Here is a 23,305-nt window from a genome sequence, read left to right on the forward strand (position 1 = left end):
AAGCCGTGGAGAACGTTCTGCTGCCTGTTACATTGTTCAGCATGACCGTTTTGGTGGAGGGTCAGTGATGGTCTGGGGAGGCATATCCATGGAGGGACACACAGACCTCTACAGGCTAGACAATGACACCCTGACTGCCATTAGGTATCTGGATGAAATCCTTGCACCCATTGTCAGACTCTATGCTGGCGTAGTGGGTCCTGGGTTCCTCCTGGTGCAGTGGGTCCTGGGTTCCTCCTGGTGCAGTGGGTCCTGGGTTCCTCCTGGTGCACGATAATGCCTGGCCTCATGTGGGGAGAGTATGCAGGCAGTTCCTGGAGGATGAAGGAATTGATACCATTGAATGGCCCCCACGCTCGCCTGACCTAAATCCAGAAGAACACCTCTGGGATATCATGTTTCGGTCCATCTGACGCCCCCAGGTTGCACCTCAGGCTTTCCAGAAGCTCAGTGATGTCCTGGTCCAGATCTGGGAGGAAATACCCTAGGAAACCATCCGTCGTCTCATTAGGAGCCTCCCCGGACGTTGTCAGGCATGCATACAAGCACGTGGGGGCCATACAAACTACTGAGGACCATTTTGAGTTGCTGCAATGACATTTCATTTTTTCATTTTGATTTTCGGTTTGTCTTTGAATTCAGTCCTCTGTAGGTCGATCATTTTCATTTCCATCAAATGATGGGGCATCCTTACATTCCTAACACATTACCCCGTCCATATCAGTATAGAGATCCAGCATGATATTTTTCCCCATTGAGATCTGATGTGTTTTCAAAGTGTTCCTTTAATTTTTTTTGAGCAGTGTGTAACTGGAAAACAGCATTAATAGGTAATCACACCAGGGGTAGTTGATCTAGGGAATATCTGATTGCCTCTCGGGGGATCATTAAGGAACTTATTTTTTCCCTGCTGTAGTGAATTGGATCATGTTGGGTTTTTTTTAGCTTTCCTGCATCTCAACTGTGGGTCTAGGATTGTGTATATGGAGGTTTTACTATTAGTTTTTTTTTTTATTGGTTGATCTAGGTGGACTTGTACTGAGACTGAGGCCAGGTGCCACCATCTTGGATGTGATGTCTGTAGGCCCAGCACTTCAACTAAGCCCATGGATGAGGCGAAACACATCTTGGCGTGGCCGGAGAGCAGCCTAATCTGACGCTGCTTCATATACACTTATTCAGCAAATAGGCTGCTTAAGAGTGTGGCACCCTCGAGTCACATTTAGTATTGCAGGCTGGGATGGGCACTTCAGGTGTGACTGGCAGCCAAGCGCAGTGGGTCATTGGAGGAAGTTGAATGGGTGCTAGGACCTGAATTCTAAAAATCTAAGCAGGGTAACAGCTCCAGCAGGTTGTCATTCACATGACACTTCAGTATTTCCCTTCATTCCTCCCCCAGCAGGTACATTAAAGGTTATGTAGTGAGCTCAGAGGCATATTGCAAGTGAATACAACATAGTTTATGGACAGAAAGCAAAAAAAACTGCAAGAAACCATTTAAAATATCTGGTTTTTCTGTGCTTATACCTGAAATTTGTAAAGCTGGTAAGCTGGTAATGGGATCTCTTTATCGCTCAAGCACACAATATTCAGTTCTACATTTGAATGCAAACTGGAAGTTAGGTCTTCTCATCCAACATCTGTACAACGCCCCATAGAGATGTTCCAAATGCTTGTGGAAAGCCCAGAAGAGTAGATGCTGCTATAGCCACAAAGCTGGAGGCTACTCCTTATTAATGCCCATGGTTTTGGAATGGTGGGTCCAACAAGGCCTTATCAGTGTGATGGTTGGGTGACAAACTGCAAACAGTGTCAGTGTCTTACTTCCACGTGCACGTAATTCTATATCAATTTGACTCACTGGTAGATCACGGTAAATGGTCTGTCGGTGACCCAGTCCAAAACATGATGGTTGGGTGTCCACAAAGTTTTGTCCATATTATTACAGACTGGACGGACTATTTTCAATCATATTTTTAGTTTAGAACCTAATAAAAATATAAACTGTATCTTTGGTGTGAAGGAATTTGAATAGCCTGCACAAAGTTTTGACCTCAAACCCTACTGAACACCCTTGAGCTATATTTCAGTGCAAACTGTAAGTCAGGTCTTCTCATCCAACATCTGTACAAAGCCCCATAGAGATGCTCCAAAAGACTTGTGGAAAGTCCAGGAGAGTAGATGCTGTTATAGCCACAAAGCTGGAGGCTACTCCTTATTAATGCCCATGGTTTTGGAATGGTGGGTCCAACAAGGCCTTATCAGTGTGATGGTTGGGTGTCTACAAAGTTTTGTCCATATTATTATGTACTGGACTGACTATTTTCAAACATATGTTTAGTTTAGAACCTAATAAAAAATATAGACCGTATCTTTGGCGTGGAGGAATTTGAATAGCCTGCACAAAGTCCTGACCTCAAACCCTACTGAACACCCTTGGGCTATATTTCAGTGCAAACTAAGTCAGGTCTTCTCATCCCACATCTGTACAAAGCCCCATAGAGATGCTCCAAAGGCTTGTGGAAAGTCCAGGAGAGTAGATGCTGTTATAGCCACAAAGCCGGAGGCAGCTCCTTATTAATGCCCATGGTTTTGGAATGGTAGGTCCAACAAGGCCTTATCAGTGTGATAATTGGATGTCCACAAAGTTTTGTCCATATTATTATGGACTGGACGGACTATTTTCAGACATATTTTTAGTTTAGAACCTAATAAAAATATAGACCGTATCTTTGGCGTGGAGGAATTTGAATAGCCTGCACAAAGTCCTGACCTCAAACCCTACTGAACACCCTTGGGCTATATTTTAGTGCAAACTGTAAGTCAGGTCTTCTCATCCAACATCTGTACAAAGCCCCATAGAGATGCTCCAAAGGCTTGTGGAAAGTCCAGAAGAGTAGATGCTGTTATAGCCACAAAGCGGGAGGCAGCTCCTTATTAATGTCCATGGTTTTGGAATGGTAGGTCCAACAAAGCCTTATCAGTGTGATGGTTGAGTGTCCACAAAGTTTGGTCCATATTATTACGGACTGGACGGACTATTTTCAAACATATTTTTAGTTTAGAACCTAATAAAAAATATAGACCGTATCTTTGGCGTGGAGGAATTTGAATAGCCTGCACAAAGTCCTGACCTCAAACCCTACTGAACACCCTTGGGCTATATTTCAGTGCAAACTAAGTCAGGTCTTCTCATCCCACATCTGTACAAAGCCCCATAGAGATGCTCCAAAGGCTTGTGGAAAGTCCAGAAGAGTAGATGCTGTTATAGCCACAAAGCGGGAGGCAGCTCCTTATTAATGCCCATGGTTTTGGAATGGTAGGTCCAACAAAGCCTTATCAGTGTGATGGTTGAGTGTCCACAAAGTTTGGTCCATATTATTACGGACTGGACGGACTATTTTCAATCATATTTTTCGTTTAGAACCTAGTAAAAATATAAACCGTATCTTTGGTGTGGAGGACTTTACTTTAGAACCTAATAAAAATATATACATACAACAAACTCTACATTCCTTTTCAAACATGTGGGTCATTCAATTACAAACCTGCCAGGTAAGATACATATACCCAGAAGTCCTTTAGGGCTGGTAGACATGAGCAAAACAAAAAAATGTGTTTTGTTTCAGATTGATTCGTTAAGTTACTAATTTTGTTTAATTGCATTTGTAACAAAATTTGTTTTGTTTATTTGTTTTTGACCGGATTCAAATTTTTACAGCGGATTCAAAGTATTCGAGTTGAATTTGAATCGAAAATATCGAATTGATCTGAAATCATCGTGAAGTATAGCTGGTTTCTGTTTGAAATTTGAATTTTGGAAGATGGTTATATTCTTTCTATTTTATTCTAGTATGTTCTACTCAATTTTTTTCTATTCTGTTCTGTTATTTTATTTTCAATTCTTTCCTATTCTATTTTATTTTTTATCTATTCTATAATCTATTTAAAATTCAAATTTTGCAAGACCGCTATTCTTACACTAATATACATAGTCTTTGAAGGAAATCCGTAATAGCAATATTTTTATATTTCACATTTGTTTTCTAATTCAATTTTATTTTCAAATTTGATTTGAATTTCGTATTCAGTTTTTATTAGTTTTTTTGGATTTGTTTAAATTTGTTACTATTATAATTAGGTACTGGACTATTTTCACACTTATTTTTAGTTCACAACCCAATAAAAATACATACACAGAACAAACTCTATATTCCTGTTCAAACATTCAACTTGCGGGTCATTCATTTACAGGCCTGCCAGGTAAGACATATTGCCAAAAGTATTGGGACGCCTGCCTTTGCACGCACATGAACTTTAATGGCATCCCATTCACACCAATGCATTTTTTTTGTGCATTTTGCAGGAACGCACTACAGTCCATTTAACAGGTTTCCTATGGAACATGTTCACATCTATGCTTTTTTGAGCTGCTGTGTTTTTGGAAAGGGTCAGGGACTTTTTTAAAAGCAAAAAGCAGCGTTCGATGGAGAATCTGCTGAAATGCATGGTAGTGCTTTTTTTACGCCTTTTGCATTTTCTGCCCAGCCAAAAAAATTCCACTTTAAAAAGAAAAACTGAACAAAATGCGGTAAAAACACGTCAAAAACGCAAAACAAACTGCAAAAAGCCATGCAAAACCGACAAAAAGCAAACTGCATAGGTGAACGGAGCCTTAGTCTGTAGGGTTCAATATTGAGTTGGCCCCGCCCTTTGCAGCTATAACAGCTTCAACTCTTCTGGGAAGGCCGTCCACAAGGTTTAGGAGGGTGTCTATGGGAAGGTTGGACCATTCTTCCAGAAGCACATTTGTGAGGTCAGGCACTGATGTCGGGGGAGGAGGCCTGGTTCGGAGTCTCCGCTCGAATTCATCCCAAAGGTGTTCTATCCTGAGGTCAGGACTCAGGCACGTTCCTCCACCCCAAACTGGCTCCTCCATGTCTTTATGGACCTTGCTTTGTGCACTGGTGTGCAGTCATGTTGGAACAGGAAGGGGCCATCCCCAAACTCTTCCCACAAAGTTGGGAGCATGAAATTGTCCAAAATGTCTTGGTATGCTGATGCCTTAAGAGTTCCCTTCACTGGAACTAGGGGGCCAAGCCCAACCGCTGAGAAAACAACCCCACACCATAATCCCCCCTCCACCAAACTTTACACTTGGCACAATGCAGTCAGGCAAGTACCGTTCTCCTGGAAACTGCCAGACACGTCCATCGGATTGCCAGACAGAGAAGCGTGATTGGTCACTCCAGAGAACACGTCTCTACTGCTCTAGAGTCCAGGGGCAAAGCTTTGCATTGCACTTGGTGATGTAAGGCTTGGATGCAGCTGCTTGGCCACTAAAACCCATTCCATGAAGCTCTCTTATTTTCATTTTATAGTGCAAAAAAAAAAAAACCTAGAGGTGATCAAATAACACCAAAAGAAAGCACTATTTGTTGGAAAAAAGTAAATAGTTTTCATTTATATACAGCGTTGCATAACCGCGCAATTGTCAATTAAAGTAATGCAGTGCTGTATCGCAAAAAAATGGCCTGGTCATGAAAGGGGGTGAATCATCTGGAGGTCAAGTGGTTCACAAGCATTGCTCCCCTGTGTTCTCCAAGTCCAGCAATACACGGGAACAGAAGCTGGTACACATTTGGAGGTCTTTACTAAAACTAGAGTGTGCACAATCTGGTGCAGCTCTGAATAGAAACCAATCAGCTTCCAGGTTTTATTGCCAAAGCCTAATTAAACCAGCTGAAGTTAGAATCAGGTGCAGCTGTGCATGGTAGCCAATCAGTTTCTGAGTGCTCCAGTTTTAGTAAATCTCCCCTTTGCCTCACTGTGTTGTTCAGCATTATACTGAGATAGAAGCTTGTATATCTTAACCACCTTCTGCCCGCCATATAGTCCAATGACGGGCGCAAGGGGGTTCTCTCTGATAGGACGTCATATGACGTCCTTCCATTCTCACTGCGCATCTTAGGGAGTGTGCAGCCCGGCGATCGCCGGTGCGCTGTTTCCCTCGGACACAGTGGATCACGGAAAGAGCCGAAGATGTCCACTCGGTCATGTGATCAGCTGTGTCCAATCACAGCTGATCACATGTAAACACGGAAATGCTGGTTATCGGCATTTCTCTCCTCCCGAGCTGTCACGCTGACAGAGAAGAGGAGAGCCGGTAATCGGCTTTCCGCGGAGGGGACATGTACGCTGATCATCAGGGCACTGATGATCAGTGTGCCCTGATGATCAGTGTGGCCCCAGAAGTGCCACCTGTCAGTGTCCATCAGTGCCAGCAGTCAGTGCTCATCAGTGCCACGTGCCAGTGCCCATCAGTGCCACATATCAGTGCATACCAGTGCACATCAATGCCACATATCAGTGCCCATCTGAGCTGCCTTTCAATGTCACCCATCAGTGCCAGTCAGTGCCACCTATCAATGCCCATCAATGCCAAAAACCTATCAGTGCTACCAGTCAGTGCCGCCTATCAGTGCCAGTCAGTGCCATATATCAGTGTCATGTATCAGTGCTGCCTTTTAGTGCCCATCAGTGATGCCTGTCAATGCCCATCAGTGCCACCTACCAGTGAATCCTCAGTGCCCATCAGTGCTACCTATCAGTGCCACCTATCAGTGTCCATCAGTGCAGCCTATCAGTGCCCATCACTGCAGCCTCATTAGTGCACTTCAGTGAAGGAGAAAAATCACTTATTTACAAAACTGTATAACAAAAACTAAGATAAAACTTTTTTTTTTTCAAAATTTTCAGTGGTTTTTGGTTTGTTTAAGAAAAAATAAAAATCCCAGAGGTGATTAAATACTACCAAAATAAAGCTCTATCTGTCTCAAAAAAAATGATAAATATTTAATATGGGTACGATGTTGCATGACCGCGCAACTGTCATTCAAAGTGTGACAGCACTGAAAGCTGAAAATTGGCCCTGGTAAGGAAGGGGGTATAAGTGCCCTGTAGGCGAGGGGTTAAAGTCCCAACACCCAAACACTAACAAAGGAACTTGGCTTGGGCAGTGCAGTGTAGAGAGCAAGGACTTGCACCTTTTGTGCCTCAAAAAATGAATGGCTCATCATAGGAGGCAAATTCTACAGGCCGAAATTTGGCAGTCTTCCTACACTTTTGCGGACAGCAAGGTGCACATTTTGGAAAGAGAGGACAACTGGTTTGCAAAAGACACGAAAGAAGCAATCTATGTCAAACTGGAACATTACTATTGAACAGGGGCGGGGTCCTCCAACACCATCTGTCGGCCACATACAGTATAATGCCATTTTAACATGTCTACCATTTGAAAACAATTCACGTCTTCAGCCACATGATTCAAAAGATTACCACATATACAGACCTTCTGTCACCAAGAATGGGATGATGTAACTAGAACAAGGTGGTTCTACGACTTTCATACCTCGTATTGTGTTCTAGGGTAACCTATCTGCTTTGACACTTTCCATGGTAATTGGATTCACATGCTTGTGCTACCTGTAGGGATACACACTCATAGACCCCTTTATTAGGTCCACCTTGCTAGGGCCAAGAAAATATCCCCCACACCATTACACCACCACCACCAGCCTGAACGGTTGATACAAGGCAGGATGGATCCATGCTTTCATGTTGTTTACGCCAAATTCTGACCCCACCATCTGAATGTCGCAGCAGCCAGTGTACCCATTTTCCTCTGACCTCTGACATCAGCCAGGCATTCTCCTCCACACAACTGCCACTCACTAGATATTTTCTCCTTTATCGCACCATTCTCTGTAAACCCTAGAGATGGTTGAGTGTGAAAATCCAAGTGGATCAGCAGTTTTTGAAATACTCAGACCAGTCCGTCTTGCACCAACAACCATGCCACGTTCAAAGTCACTTAAATCCCCGTTCTTCCCCATTCTGATGCTCGGTTTGAACTTCAGCAAGTCGTCTTCACCACGTCTAGATGCCTAAATGCATTAAGTTGCTGCCGTGGGATTGGCTGATTAGCAATTTGTGTTACCAAGTTATTGAACAGGTGTACCTAATAAAGTCATTGACACTCATTGGAACTGAAGAAGTGGCTACAAAACGTCTTCACTTATGCAGGCCATAGATGGGTCGAAAATCGGACGATTTTTCGTCCGAAAATAAAATCGGCCAATTTTCGGATCGTTAGTGGGTTAATAGGTCGGCCGTTTTTAGGTATTTTGACAGTTTTTTTTCATCGGTAAAGTTGGAAAAAGATCGGCCGATTTTCGCGGCAATTATGGGCAAATCGGCCGATCTTTTTACCGATAAAAAAATCTGCGCATGAGCAGTGACCTGCAAGAGGAAGACAAAAAGAAGAAGAGGATGAAGAAGAGGATGAAGAAGAAGAGGATGGAGAAGAGGATGAAGAAGAGGATGGAGAAGAAGAAGAGGATGGAGGAGAAGAAGAGGATGAAGAAGAAGAGGATGAAGAAGAAGAGGATGATGATGAAGAAGAAGAGGAAGAAGAAGATGATGAAGAGGAAGAAGAAGATGATGATGAAGAAGAAGAGGATGAAGAAGAAGAGGATGATGAAGAAGAGGATGAAGAAGAAGATGAGGAAGAAGAAGAGGATGAAGAAGAAGAAGAGGATGAAGAAGAAGAAGAAGAGGATGAAGAAGAAGAAGAAGAGGATGAAGAAGATGAAGAAGAGGATGATGAAGAAGAAGAATTCAAGTCCAGCAAAAAGTGTCCCTGCAGAGAGCTCTGCTATTTCTTTGACAGTTCTTTGACATTTATAGCGGCTACAACAATGTATCTGTTTCCGAATAAAAACATCTGTATCCAAAATGGATACAAATAGATTCATTGTTGCAGCCGCTATAAATGTCAAAGAACTGTCAAAGAAATAGCGGAGCTCTCTGCAGAGACACTTTTTGCTGGCTGTAGACGGGATGAAAATCGGCCGATTTTTTTTTTTTACCGTTCCTGGTAACGTCGGCCGATTGAGCGACCAATTTTTCATTTTTTTAAAGAAAAGTCGGCCGTTTTTTTCCCCATCTATGGCCTGCATTAGGCTAGGTTCACATATGTGTGGGTGGTGCCGCTGCGGATCCGCACAAAAATCTGTGCAGCTGCACCACCCACAAAGAAGAATGCAGACCCACGGGCAAGTGCCCATGCGGGCTGCGGTTTCCAAATAAGTGCAGGGACTTCTTCCCTGCATGTCCCGGGGCATGGGAGTCCATTCAAATGAATGGGCTCTCGTACCTGCGTAAAACGCGGCTCGCGCGGCCGCATATACAGTCATGGCCGAAATTGTTGGCACCCTTGATATTTCTCCAGGAAATCATGTATTTCTCACGAAACGTATTGCATTAACACATGTTTTGCTATACACATGTTTATTCCCTTTGTGTGTATTGGGACAAAACAAAAAAAGGGAGGAAAGAAAGCAAATTCGACATAATGTCACACAAACCTCCAAAAATGGGCTGGACAAAAGTATTGGCACCCTTTCACAACTGCGGATAAATAAGAATGTTACAAGCATGTGATGCTCCTGTAAACTCACCTGGGGCAAGTAACAGGTGTGGGCAATATAGAAATCACACCTGAAAGCAGATAAAAAGGAGAGACGTTCACTTAACCTTTGCATTGTGTGTCTGTCTGTGCCACACTAAGCATGGACAACAGAAAGAGGAGACGAGAACTGTCTGAGGACCTGAGAACCAAAATTGTGGCAAAATATCAACAATCTCAAGGTTACAAGTCCATCTCCAGAGAACTAGATTTGCCTTTGTCCACAGTGCGCAACATTATCAAGAAGTTTGCAACCCATGGCACTGTAGCTAATCTCCCTGGTCGTGGACGGATGAGGAAAATTGATGAAAGATTGCAACGCAGAATAGTCCGGATGGTGGATAAGCAGCCCCAAACATGTTCCAAAGACATTCAAGCTGTCCTGCAGGCTCAGGGAGCATCAGTGTCAGCGCGAACTATCCGTCGACATTTAAATGAAATGAAACGCTATGGCAGGAGACCCAGGAGGACCCCACTGCTGACACAGAGACATAAAAAAGCAAGACTACAGTTTGCCAAAATGTACTTGAGTAAGCCAAAAGCCTTCTGGGAAAACGTCTTGTGGACAGATGAGACCAAGATAGAGCTTTTCGGTAAAGCACATCATTCTACTGTTTACCGAAAACGGAATGAGGCCTACAAAGAACAAAACACAGTACCTACGGTAAAATATGGTGGAGGTTCAATGATGTTTTGGGGTTGTTTTGCTGCCTCTGGCACTGGGTGCCTTGACTGTGTGCAAGGCATCATGAAATCTGAGGATTACCAAAGGATTTTGGGTCGCACTGTAGGGCCCAGTGTCAGAAAGCTGGGTTTGCGTCCAAGATCCTGGGTCTTCCAGCAGGACAATGACCCCAAACATACGTCAAAAAGCACTCAGAAATGGATGGCAAAGAAGCGCTGGAGAGTTCTGAAGTGGCCAGCAATGAGCCCAGATCTAAATCCCATTGAACACCTGTGGAGAGATCTTAAAATTGCTGTTGGGAAAAGGTGTCCTTCCAATAAGAGAGACCTGGAGCTGTTTGCAAAGGAAGAGTGGTCCAAAATTCCGGGTGAGAGGTGTCAGAAGCTTATTGATGGTTATAGGAAGCGACTGATTTCAGTTATGTTTTCCAAAGGGTGTGCAACCAAATATTAAGTTAAGGGTGCCAATACTTTTGTCCAGCCCATTTTTGGGGTTTTGTGTGACATTATGTCATATTTGCTTTTCTGCCTCTGTTTTATATTTGTTCCAATACATACAAAGGGAATAAACATGTGTATAGCAAAACATGTGTTAATGCAATACCTTTTTTGTGTGAAATACTTGATTTTCAGGAAAAATATCAAGGGTGCCAACAATTTCGGCCATGACTGTATGTGAACCAGGGGTAACAAGTCCAATTGAATGTGATTAACTACTGCTAGCTACGTCTAAAAGAGTGCTATATCCTCTATCATCCATTATCCTTCTTGGTTAGGAAATGATGGGGCGATAATGTGGTTGCCATGGTAACAGCATTTGGGCATTGTGTTAAAACTATCTGGACTATAACATTATGAATGCTGTTGGCGGTGACATATTTTTCTGCGCTTGTGTTTCGTGTAGGCAGCGGTTTCACCGGCCTCACCTCCAAGACAAAGAACTCAGTACAAATCAGGAAAGGCTCACGGGAAGGAGACATCAGCAAGACTCGCATCCGCCCAGACCCCGGAGTCAGCCTCATCCAGGTAAAACCCACCAGGAATACCTCCCGTACATGCAGCTTGTATGTTCTTCTTGTGATGTATGTGTGTTTCCTTCAGCAAGGCATAAAGACTCCTGTAGGGTCATTGGATGAGAGCTTGGCAACATTGTGTGTGCTCCTTTTTAACTATGATAGGAGCATGCGTTGGAGAAGATATGTGTGAATCACGCCCCAAATGGTTATTTTAGAGACCTGGCAGGTTTGCTGTCCAAAAGCAAACAGAAACCTATGTCACTAGCACAAGGGCGGACTGACAACTCATGGGGCCCCCGGGCAATAGGGGATCATGGGGCCCCGTGTCCTTGCCCAAACAAAAAAGCCTATGAAAAAGGTACCAGGGGTATCTCATGGGCCCCCTACTGACCCCCGGCCCTCGGGCAGTGCCCGAGTTTCCAAATGGTCAGTCCGCCCCTGCACTAGCACACATGCACAATGTGTGACCAGAGGACACTCTTCCAAAGGATTGAGTTGAGATGTTTCTAGTGAAGGGTAATGTGAAAATAGAAGGAAAGTCTAAACAATGACCCATCTGTTAAATGTTGCCTCCCCATTGCTCTGATACCCCCTCATATATTTTCTACTATCTGAATACCATTGTTTTAGGACGTTCTGTGTGGTCACATGACTGCAAAGCTATGGCTCCATCCCCTTTCTCATCATCTGGCGGAACGTTTTCCTGTCTGACAATGTTATGGAAGCCAACAAATGGGATTCAACAGCGTTGTTGGCCTTCCACAGAACACAGACTAGTTATAGCTTTGCAGACACAAGACCTTTATAGAAAAACTTAAAAAGGAAAGTATTCAGATAGTGATTTATAAGAATAGATATGGGGGGGGGGGTTACCACAGCAATGGGAAGTCAACATTAACCAGTTGGGTTATTGCAAAGTCTTTTCTTCTACTTTAGTGCTGCAGTGTACAAAGATATTTTAGACAATTGTGCTCTTCTCTACCGGTAACAAGGTCCTTTTCTTTTCAGACATGACTACCCTCTGTTTAAAACCAGCTCAATACATGCCAATGGTAATCCAGGCCTTCACATCTAACATCAGAACCTGACCTCACAAGTGGTCCTTTGGCTAAATGGGCACAAATTCCCCCCAACACACTCCAAAATCTTATGGAAAGCTATTCCAGAAGAGTGGAGGCTGTTATAGTCACTAAGGGGGACCAGCTCCATATTAATACCAATGGTTTTGGAATACGATGTCCAATAAAGTCATAAAAGTGTGATGGCCAAATGTCCACCTACTTTTGCCAATATAATATATAGCACATACGTTCCTGTAGACAGGTGTCGGGGATATTAGAATGTAACCTCCACAGGGACTACTGTGCGTGGTTCTATATATTTTGCATGCCTGCTCTGTGTAATCGGGACACAATTAGGGATAGACGGGAGTCACATACACCTGACCATTAAAGGTCACAAAGAGCAATGGAGACTGCCACTGATGGCCTTCTAAAAATGCTAGTTGTCTTGGTGTTGTAGTAAACTATTGGTTTTTGAAATTTGAGTCACCTAGTTGCAATCATGACTTGTCTTTGATTGTTTTTTTAATTTCTTATTGTACAGTCATGGCCAAAAATATTGGCACCCGTGCATTTCTGTCAGATACGACTTTGCCCAGAAAATTGTTGCAATTACAAATGTTTCGGCATTCTCATGCTTATTTCTTTTGTTTGTATTGGTATGACACAAAAAAAGTGGAGAAATGAAAAGCCAAATCTGACACATTCCACGCACAACTGCACTGGACAAAATTACTGGCACCCAAATGTAATATTTGATAGCACACCCCTTAGGAAAAAATAACCGAAATCAATGGCTTTCTGTCAACCATCAATGTGTTTCTTCCACCTGTCTAATGGAATTTTGGAGCGCTCTTCTTTCTCCAACTGCTCCAGGTCTCTCAGATTGGAAGGGTTCCTTTTCCTAACTGCTGCTCTGAGATCTCTCCACAGGACCTCTATGGGATTGACATCTGGACTCATTGCTGGCCAGTTCAGTCCTCTCCAGCGCTTTGTCTGAAACCATTTCTGGGGGGCTTTTTGATGTGTGCTTTGGGTCATTGTCCTGCTGTCCATGACCTCTGATGGAGACCCAACATTCTGACACTGGGCTCTACATTGCACCCCAGAATTCTTTGGTAGTCTTCAGATTTCATAATGCCATGTACATGATCAAGACATGCAGTGCCTGAAGCAGCAAAGCAACCCCAAAACATCAGTGACCCCCCCACCATGTGTGACTGTAGGGACTGGATTCTTTTCTTTAAAGACCTCATTGCTTTTTCCAAAAACAGTAGAATGATGGGCTTTACAAAAAAGCTGTCATTTTGTTTTGTCTGTCCACAGCACATTCTCCCAAAAGGATTTTGGCTTCCTCAGATAATTTTTGGCAAACTCCAATCTGGCTTTTTTTTTGTTTCTGTGTCAGCAGTGGAGTCCTCCTGGGTCTCCTACCATAGCGTCCCTTTTCATTCAGATGGTGACGTATAGTGAGAGCTGACATAGGTATACCCTGTGCCTGAAGGTCAGCTTGAATTTGTCTGGAAGTTGATTGAGGTTCTTTATCCGCCATTTGAACAATCCTTTGTTGCAATCTTCGATCAGTTTTTTTTTTTTTCGTCCACATCCAGGGAGATTAGCTACAGTGCCATGGGCTGTAAACTTCTTGACAATGTTGGCATTGCAGGCCTTTTTGCTTCTGAATTAAAAGCCCACTATTATGAAAAAATATTATATTCTGGTATCTGTATAAAACGAACATCTGTAAATATAGTTTATGAAGACTTGTTTACTCCTGTGGGAGTGAGTTACGCATTGTTTACATTTTTCTTTAAAACTTTATTGAACATTAACAAACGTAACGTGTTGCTGTGTTTTGTAATGTGTTCTGTAAAAACACCCGCACCTGTCATTCAATGGATTTTAGTTTAGTTATGGAGGCTCAGCATCACATGTGTAGCGTGATCTACATGCAAGCACAGCCTTGCTAGCTACATCCACTCCTCCAGACTGACACCCATCCAACAAGGCATTTTAACCACTTGCATACCAGGCACTTTTACCCCCTTCCTGCCCAGGCCAATTTTCAGCTTTCAGCGCTCTCACACTTTGAATGACAATTGTGCGGTCATGCAACACTGTACCCAAACTACAGTTTTGTCATTTTTTGGAGACAAATAGAGCTTTATTTTGGTCGATATTTAATCTCCACTGAGGTTTTTACTTTTTTGCGAAAACAAACTAGAAAAGACCAAAATTTTTGAAAAAAAAGGTTTTCTTAGATTCTGTTATAAAGTTTGGTAAAAAGTGATTTTTCTCCTTCAGTAATGGGCATTGATTAGGCTGCACTGATGAGCGGCACTGATAGGCGGCACTGATGGGCATTGATAGGCAGCACTGATGGGCATTGATAGGCGGCACTGATATGCAGCACTGATGGGAATTGATAGGTGGCACTGATGGGAATTGATAGGCGGGACTGAGAGGCGGCACTGATGGGCACTGACAGACATCACTGAGGAGGCACTGAAAGCCAGCACAGATGGGCACTTAAAGCCAGCACAGATGGGCACTGAAAATCAGCACAGATGGACACTGAAAGCCAGCACAGATGGGCACTGATAGCCAGCACAGATTAGCACAGATGGGCACTGATGGACACTATTGGCTGCATTTATGGAGCTACACTGAGGATCAGTGCCCTGATGATCAGTGTAGATGTCCCTCTGAGTAATGCTGCTTACCGGCTCCCCTCTCCTCACGTGCGGTCAGCGGGAGGAGGGGACTGCCGACAACTGGAATTCCCTATTTACACTATGATCAGCTGTGATTGGACACAGCTTGTCACATGATAAAAGTTGGCTCTGATTGGCCCTTAACTTGGAGGTGATCAGCTATGTCCGAAGGACATAGCGATCACAGAAGGCGCACAGTGCATGCCCAAGGGGGGCACGTGGGGGGTGTAGTTTTGGAAGGGTGTCCATGGATATCCTCCCAGAACTAGCCAACCGTGCTGTAGCCATGTTTTGGCTATATCGCAGTCGGGAACTGGTAAATATTTGCATAACTCCTCCCAAGCCCACTGCTTGCATCAGGACTAAGAGGAGTACTGTGATGTTTCCAGGAAGCTGTGTACAGCACCCTGCCGGCCCCTCCCACCAGCCATGATTTGCTTGCATTGCATAGAGATGCACAGCGACCCAGTGATGACATCACTAAGTCTAAAGTAAGTAAGGATTTTTTTTTTTTAACAATTTCATTAGCACATTGATGAGGGGAAAAGGTGGAACCAGGAAAAGGCAATTCTAAGCAGATTAAATGTCAACTTTTACGGAGCATTCCTGGAGACACATGATACAGGTTGTAATTTCATTATCATTTCTGTATATATAATTTCTTCTTTTATATTCTTTCTTTTTTTTTTCTAGAGCCTTCAGAAAAGAAGTAACAGCCATAGCACAGATTATTCCAGGTATCTTTTAATTTTTTCTTGTCTCTCCTTAAAGAGTCACTCCAACCACAACAGCTTTATACAGAATTGATCTCTTGCATGGAAGAAAAGGGAGTTTAGGAATTCGTTTTTTTTATGTAAATGCTCCTCATTACTGTGACATGGTGGGTGCCCTGTAAAGGAAGACGCCTTAAAGTTGCTGCTTTCTGCAGTGTCTGGGAGATGAATGTGCTCTCTTCTACCTGGTGATCACTGTCCTACAGCAGTGATTATGTAACAATGCAGTATTGCCGGAACACTATTTTGGCAGGTCCAAGTAGACAGTAAAAGGTGATTATGAATTCTTTCCATCCTTATCAATACCAGAGTTACCCATTGGCACACCCTCACACACAGGGCTGAGGGGCGAGCAGGAAGGGCGGCTGCCCTGGGCGCAATGAGCATTTGGGGGGGTGCTAGAAGGGGCGATTCAGAGGGGGAAATTTGTACTAAGAGGATGGATATGTGTTAGGAGGATTTGAGGGGCAAGGATTTGTGTCAGTAGGGATCATTGGAGGGATTTGTGCTAGAGGGAAAATTTGGGGGGAGGTTTGTAGTAGGAGGGGGGATATGTGTTTGGAAGGAGGATTTGTGTTAGTAGGGATCATTGCAGGGATTTGTGCTAGAGGGAAAATTTTGGGGGGAGATTTGTACTAGGAGGATGGATGTGACTGGAAGGAAGATTTGAGGAGTGAGGATTTGTATTAGTAGGGATCATTGGAGGGATTTATACTAGAGGGGAAATTTGGGGGGAGATTTGTAGTAGGAGGGGAGATATGTGTTTGGAAGGAAGATTTGAGGAGCGAGGATTTGTATTAGTAGGGATCATTGGAGGGATTTATACTAGAGGGGAAATTTTTGGGGGGATTTGCACTAGGAGGGGGGATATGTGTTTGGAAGGAGGATTTGAGGGGCGAGGATTTGTGTTAGTAGGGATCATTGGAGGGATTTTGTGCTGGAGGGGACATTTTTGGGGGAGATTTGTACTAGGAGGATGGATGTGACTGGAAGGAAGATTTGAAGAGCGAGGATTTGTATTAGTAGGGACCATTGGAGGGATGTGTACTAGAGGGGAAATTTGGGGGGAGATTTGTACTAGGAGAGGGGATATGTGTTTGGAAGGAGGATTTGTGTTAGTAGGGATCATTGCAGGGATTTGTGCTATAGGGGACATTTGGGGGGAGATTTGTACTAGGAGGATGGATACGTGTTTGGAAGGAGGATTTGAGGGGCGGGGATTTGTGTTAGTAGGGTTCATTGGAGGGATTTGTGCTAGAGGGGAAATTTGGGGGGAGGTTTGTAGTAGGAGGGGGATATGTGTTTGAAAGGAGGATTTGTGTTAGTAAGGATCATTGGAGGGATTTGTACTAGAGGGGAAATTTGGAGGGAGATTTGTACTAGGAGGATGGATGTGTTCGGAAGGAGGATTTGAGGAGCGAGGATTTGTGCTAGTAGGGATCATTGGAGGGATTTGTGCTAGAGGGGAAATTTTTGGGGGAGGTTTGTACTAGGAGGATGGATGTGACTGGAAGGAAGATTTGAGGAGCGAGGATTTGTATTAGCAGGGATCATTGGAGGGATGTGTACTAGAGGGGAAATTTAGGGGGTATTTGTACTAGGAGGATGGATACGTGTTTGGGAGGAATATTTGAGGGACGAGGATTTGTGTTAGTAGGGATCATTGGAGGGATTTGTGCTAGAGGGGACATTTGTGGGGGAGATTTGTACTAGGAAGATGGATACGTGTTTGGAAGGAGGATTGAGGGGCGAGGATTTGTGTTAGTAGGGATTATTGGAGGGATTTGTGCTAGAGGGGAAATTTGTGGGATAGTGGATTTGTACTAGGAGGATGGATGTGTTTGGAAGGAGGATTTGAGGAGTGATGATTTGTGTTGTTAGGGATCACTGGAGGGATTTGTGCTAGAGGGGCAATTTGGGTAGTAAGAGGGGGGATATGTGTTTGGAAGGAGAGTTTGTGTTAGTAGGGATCATTGGAGGGATTTGTGCTAGAGAGGAAAATATTTTTTGGGGGGATTTGTACTAGGAGGATGTATGTGTTTGGAAGGAGAATTTGAGGGGCGAGGATTTGTGTTAGTAGGGATTATTGGAGGGATTTGTGCTAGAGGGGAAATTTGGGGGGAGAATTGTAGTAGGAGGGGGGATATGTGTTTGGAAGGAGGATTTGTGTTAGTAGGGATCATTGGAGGGATTTGTGCTAGAGGGGAAATTTGGTGGGAGATTTGTACTAGGAGGGTAGATGTGTTTGGAAGGAGGATTTGAGGGGTGAGGATTTGTGCTAGTAGGGATCATTGGAGGGATTTGTGCTAGAGGGGAAATTTGAGGGATAGTGGATTTGTACTAGGAGGGGGGATTTATGGGAGAATTAGTGCTCAAATTTTTCCGGAGGTGCGGGAGGGTATTTTGCTGACACATTTTCGCCGAACCTTGACCTTGTCCCGGCACTGCTCACACAATGCCAGAGAATGCCATAGCTTAGCACTGTGACAGCAATGAAGCTACCTCTGTACTACCTCTGTACTACCTCTGTTAGACATACCAACCATTGTGTAGTGTTGGGGTCACCCTACCCCACCCATTCAGTTTATATCCAATGGGTCAGATCCATGTTCCTCAAAATTGTTGGTAAATCTGAAGGCGATTGATCATTCAGATTGCAACATCTATGCACAGGTTAACAGAAGGATGACAGTTCAAGTCAATTAAGCTTTTGAACCTCGATGGGCTTTTGTAGGAAGCCTCTGGGGTTTGAAATGACGTTTGTGTTTTTGCCAAACCTGGCAACCTATACACAAAAAATAGGTAGTGTAGAGATGGGCCATTGCACATGGTTGCAGGGGTATTGGCCTGGGGTGCAATCCATGAAAAAATTGCATAGAGTATGCAACAAGCAGTAGGTGCTAAAGGGACCCAAGACGTCTTGAGAAAGGAGGGCCGTGCCCCGCCAAAACGTCGACTTTGATTGAACTACATTGGAAAATTCCTCCTGCTGTCCTGTTGGGTGCACCTACTGTCTGCTGAATATACAGTAGATATAAAAAGTCTTCACACCCCTGTTACAATGTCAGGTTTCTGTGATGTAAAAAAATGAGACAAAGATAAATAATTTCAGAACGTTTCCCACCTTTAATGTGACCTATAAACTGCACAACTCCATTGAACAACAAACTGAAATCTTTTAGGTGGGGGGAAGTAAATATAAAAACACAAATCACATGGTTGCATAAGTGAGCACACCCTTACACTAATCCTTTGTGGAAGCCCCTTTTGATGTGATTCCAGCACTCAGTCTTTTTGGATATGAGTCTATCAGCATGGTACATCTTGACTTGGCAATATTTGTCCGCTCTTCCTTGCAGAAACACTCCAAATCTGTCAGATTGTGAGGACATCTCCTGTGCACAGCCCTCTTCAGATCACCCCACAGATTTTCTATTGGATTCAGGTCTGGGCTCTGGCTGGGCCATTCCAAAACTTTAATTTTCTTCTGGTGAAGCCATTCCTTTGCTGATTTGGATGTATGCTTTGGGTTGTTGTCATGCTGATGGATGAAGTTCCTCTTCAGGTTCACCTTTCTAGAGAAGCCTGAAGGTGTTGTGCCGATATTGACTGGTATTTGGACCTGTTGATAATTCCCTCTACCTTGATTAAGGCCCCAGTGTCAGCTGAAGAAACACAGCCCCAAAGCATGATGCTGCCCCCACCATGCTTCACAGTGGGTATGGTGTTCTTTTGGTGATGTGCAGTGTTGTTTTTGCGCCAAACATATCTTTTGGAATTATGACCAAAAAGTCCAACCTTGGTTTCATCAGACCAGAACACATTTTCCCACATGCTTTTTGGAGACTTCTGATGTGTTTTCAAAATTTAGCCGGGGTGGATGTTTTTCTTCATAAGAAAAGGCTTCCGTCTTGCCACTCTACCCCATAGCCCAGACATATGAAGAATACGGGAGATTGTTGTCACATGGACCACACAGCCAGGACTTGCCAGATATTCCTGCAGCTCCTTTCATGTTGCTGTAGGCCTCTTGGCCGCCTCCCAGACCAGTTTTCTTCTCGTCTTTTCATCCATTTTGGAGGGACATCCAGTCCTTGGTGATGTCACTGTTGGTGATGTCACTGTTGGTGATGTCACGGTTGTGCCATATTTTCTCCACTTGATGATGACTGTCTTCTCTGTGTTCCATGGTATATCCAATGCCTTGGAAATTCCTTTGTACCCTTCTCCTGACTGATACCTTTTAACAATGAGATCCCTCTGATGCTTTGGAAGTTCTCTGCGGACCATGGATTTTGCTGTAGGATGTGACTAAGAAAATGTCCGGAAAGACCTACTAGAACAGCTGAACTTTATTTGGGGTTAATCAAGACACCTTATATGATGACAGGTGTGTACTGACTCCTATTTAACATGATTGTGAATGTGATTGTTTAATTCTGAACACAGCTACATCCCCAGTTATAAGAGGGTGTGTACACTTATGCAACCACATTATTTTAGTTTTTTATGTTTACTTCTCCCCCCTAAAAGCTTTCAGTTTGTTTTTTAATAGAGTTGTGCAGTTTATAGGTCACATTAAAGGTGGAAAACATTCTGAAATGATTTATCTTTGTCTCATTTTTTTACATCACAGAAACCTGAAATTTTAACAGGGGTGTGTAGACTTTGTATATCCAGTGTACACAGAAAATACAGTATGTAGGCTGCCATTACTGGGCACTGCTTTTGAAAATACTTGTTGTCTGGCTGTTATGTTGATCCAGTGGTTCAGTACCTGTTGGCATATAGAATATCCAAAGTTCTGACTGCCTCTGACAACACTAGCCACATGCTTGCTCGGGATCCTTGACTCAAAGCCAGGGAAGGAGGTCAGCCATCGCAGCCTTCATATTTCTTTTTGCTTGCTTTCAGAAATAAAAAAAAAGAAAAAGAAAGAAATATGTTAAAGTTTTTAAGACGCTTGGTGTCTCAGGATACTGTGCTAGCCTTCTATATTTCACTGCCCACCTCTCTTCTAGGTCTCTGGAAACCTTGGGTGTGCGCCCCAGCCGGATCCCGGTGAGGAGGAACGGACTGCTGCATACCCAGAGCCTCGTCCATGTCACCAATGGGAGGGATTCCCCCATCCTCAGAGTGTGGAAATACACTGCGGACCAGACCCTGAAACACTGCGCGCTCACAGGTAAGGGGTGAGGTTCAGCAGGGTGTCTGAGATGTAATCTGCATTTCTAATGGTAGGGAACAAGGTACAGCACAGTATATAGAGTGTAATAGTGATCGGGGGTGAGGTACAGCACAGTATATAGAGTGTACTCTGCATTACCAGTGATAGGGGGTGAGGTACAGCACAGTATATAGAGTGTAATAGTGATCGGGGTGAGGTACAGCACAGTATATAGAGTGTACTCTGCATTACCAGTGATAGGGGGTGAGGTACAGCACAGTATATAGAGTGTAATAGTGATCGGGGGTGAGGTACAGCACAGTATATAGAGTGTACTCTGCATTACCAGTGATAGGGGGTGAGGTACAGCACAGTATATAGAGTGTAATAGTGATCGGGGTGAGGTACAGCACAGTATATAGAGTGTACTCTGCATTACCAGTGATAGGGGGTGAGGTACAGCACAGTATATAGAGTGTAATAGTGATCGGGGTGAGGTACAGCACAGTATATAGAGTGTAATAGTGATCGGGGGTGAGGTACAGCACAGTATATAGAGTGTGCTCTGCATTCCCAGTGATAGGGGGTGAGGTACAGCACAGTATATAGAGTGTAATAGTGATCGGGGGTGAGGTACAGCACAGTATATAGAGTGTGCTCTGCATTCCCAGTGATCGGGGGTGAGGTACAACACAGTATATAGAGTGTGCTCTGCATTCCCAGTGATAGGGGGTGAAGTACAGCACAGTATATAGAGTGTACTCTGTATTCCCAATGATAGGGGGTGAGGTACAGCACAGTATATAGAGTAAGCTAGTGATAGGGGGTGAGGTACAGCACAGTATATAGAGTGTGCTCTGCATTCCCAGTGATAGGGGGTGAAGTACAGCACAGTATATAGAGTGTACTCTGTATTCCCAATGATAGGGGGTGAGGTACAGCACAGTATATAGAGTAAACTAGTGATAGGGGGTGAGGTACAGCACAGTATATAGAGTGTACTCTGCATTCCCAGTGATAGGGGGTGAGGTATAGCACAGTATATAGAGTGTACTAGTGATAGGGGGCGAGGTACAGCACAGTATATAGAGGGTACTCTGCATTCCCAGTGATAGGGGGTGAGGTACAGCACAGTATATATAGAGTGTACTCTGCATTCCCAGTGATAGGGGGCGAGGTACAACATAGTATATAGAATGTAATAGTGATAGGGGGTGAGGTACAGCACAGTATATAGAGTGTGCTCTGCATTCCCAGTGATAGGGGGCGAGGTACAGCACAGTATATAGAGTGTACTAGTGATAGGGGGTGAGGTACAGCACAGTATATAGAGTGTACTCTGCATTCCCAGTGATAGGGGGTGAGGTACAGCACAGTATATAGAGTATACTCTGCATTCCCAGTGATAGGGGGTGAGGAACAGCACAGTATAAAGAGTGTACTAGTGATAGGGGGTGAGGTACAGCACAGTATATAGAGTGTACTAGTGATAGGGGGTGAGGTACAGCACAGTATATAGAGTGTACTCTGCATTCCCAGTGATAGGGGGTGAGGTACAGCTCAGTATATAGAGTGTACTAGTGATAGGGGGTGAGGTACAGCTCAGTATATAGAGTGTACTAGTGATAGGGGGTGAGGTACAGCACAGTATATAAAGTGTACTCTGCATTCCCAGTGATAGGGGGTGAGGCACAGCACAGTATATAGAGTGTACCAGTGATAGGGGATGAGGTACAGCACAGTGTATAGAGTGTATTAGTGATAGTGGGCGAGGTACAGCACAGTATATAGAGTGTACAAGTGATAGGGGGCAAGGTACAGCACAGTGTATAGAGTGTACTAGTGATAGTGGGCGAGGTACAGCACAGTATATAGAGTGTACTCTGCATTCACAGTGATAGGGGGTGAGGTACAGCACAGTATATAGAGTGTACTCTGCATTCCCAGTGATAGGGGGTGAGGTACAGCACAGTATATAGAGTGTACTCTGCATTCACAGTGATAGGGGGTGAGGTACAGCACAGTATATAGAGTGTACTCTGCATTCCCAGTGATAGGGGGTGAGGTACAGCACAGTATATAGAGTGTACTCTACATTCCCAGTGATAGGGGGCGAGGTACAGCACAGTATATGGAGTGTACTAGTGATAGGGGGTGAGGTACAGCACAGTATATAGAGTGTACTAGTGATAGGGGGTGAGGTACAGCACAGTATATAGAGTGTACTCTGCATTCCCAGTGATAGGGGGTGAGGTACAGCACAGTATACAGAGTGTACTCTACATTCCCAGTGATAGGGGGCGAGGTACAGCACAGTATATAGAGTGTACTCTGCACCCCAGTTGTAGAAGGTGAGGGTAC

At 44.0% G+C, this 23,305-nt stretch overlaps 1 protein-coding gene across 1 annotated transcript in view; it reads left to right on the forward strand.

The window, feature by feature from the left end:
* The window catches only part of AGBL5 (AGBL carboxypeptidase 5), a 160,131-nt gene that overhangs the window by 130,454 nt on the left and 6,372 nt on the right, over positions 1 to 23,305 (forward strand). Inside the window, exons 14-16 of the mRNA XM_089665235.1 lie at positions 11,118 to 11,239; positions 15,698 to 15,741; positions 20,799 to 20,962. Of these exons, the coding sequence (XP_089521361.1) occupies positions 11,118 to 11,239; positions 15,698 to 15,741; positions 20,799 to 20,962 (330 nt within the window). The remainder of the gene's footprint in view (positions 1 to 11,117; positions 11,240 to 15,697; positions 15,742 to 20,798; positions 20,963 to 23,305) is intronic.

The sequence above is a fragment of the Staurois parvus genome, unplaced genomic scaffold (assembly GCF_062004578.1).
Source record: "Staurois parvus isolate SC_StPar_1 unplaced genomic scaffold, SC_StPar_1.0 ptg002155l, whole genome shotgun sequence".
NCBI classification, from domain to species: domain Eukaryota; kingdom Metazoa; phylum Chordata; class Amphibia; order Anura; family Ranidae; genus Staurois; species Staurois parvus.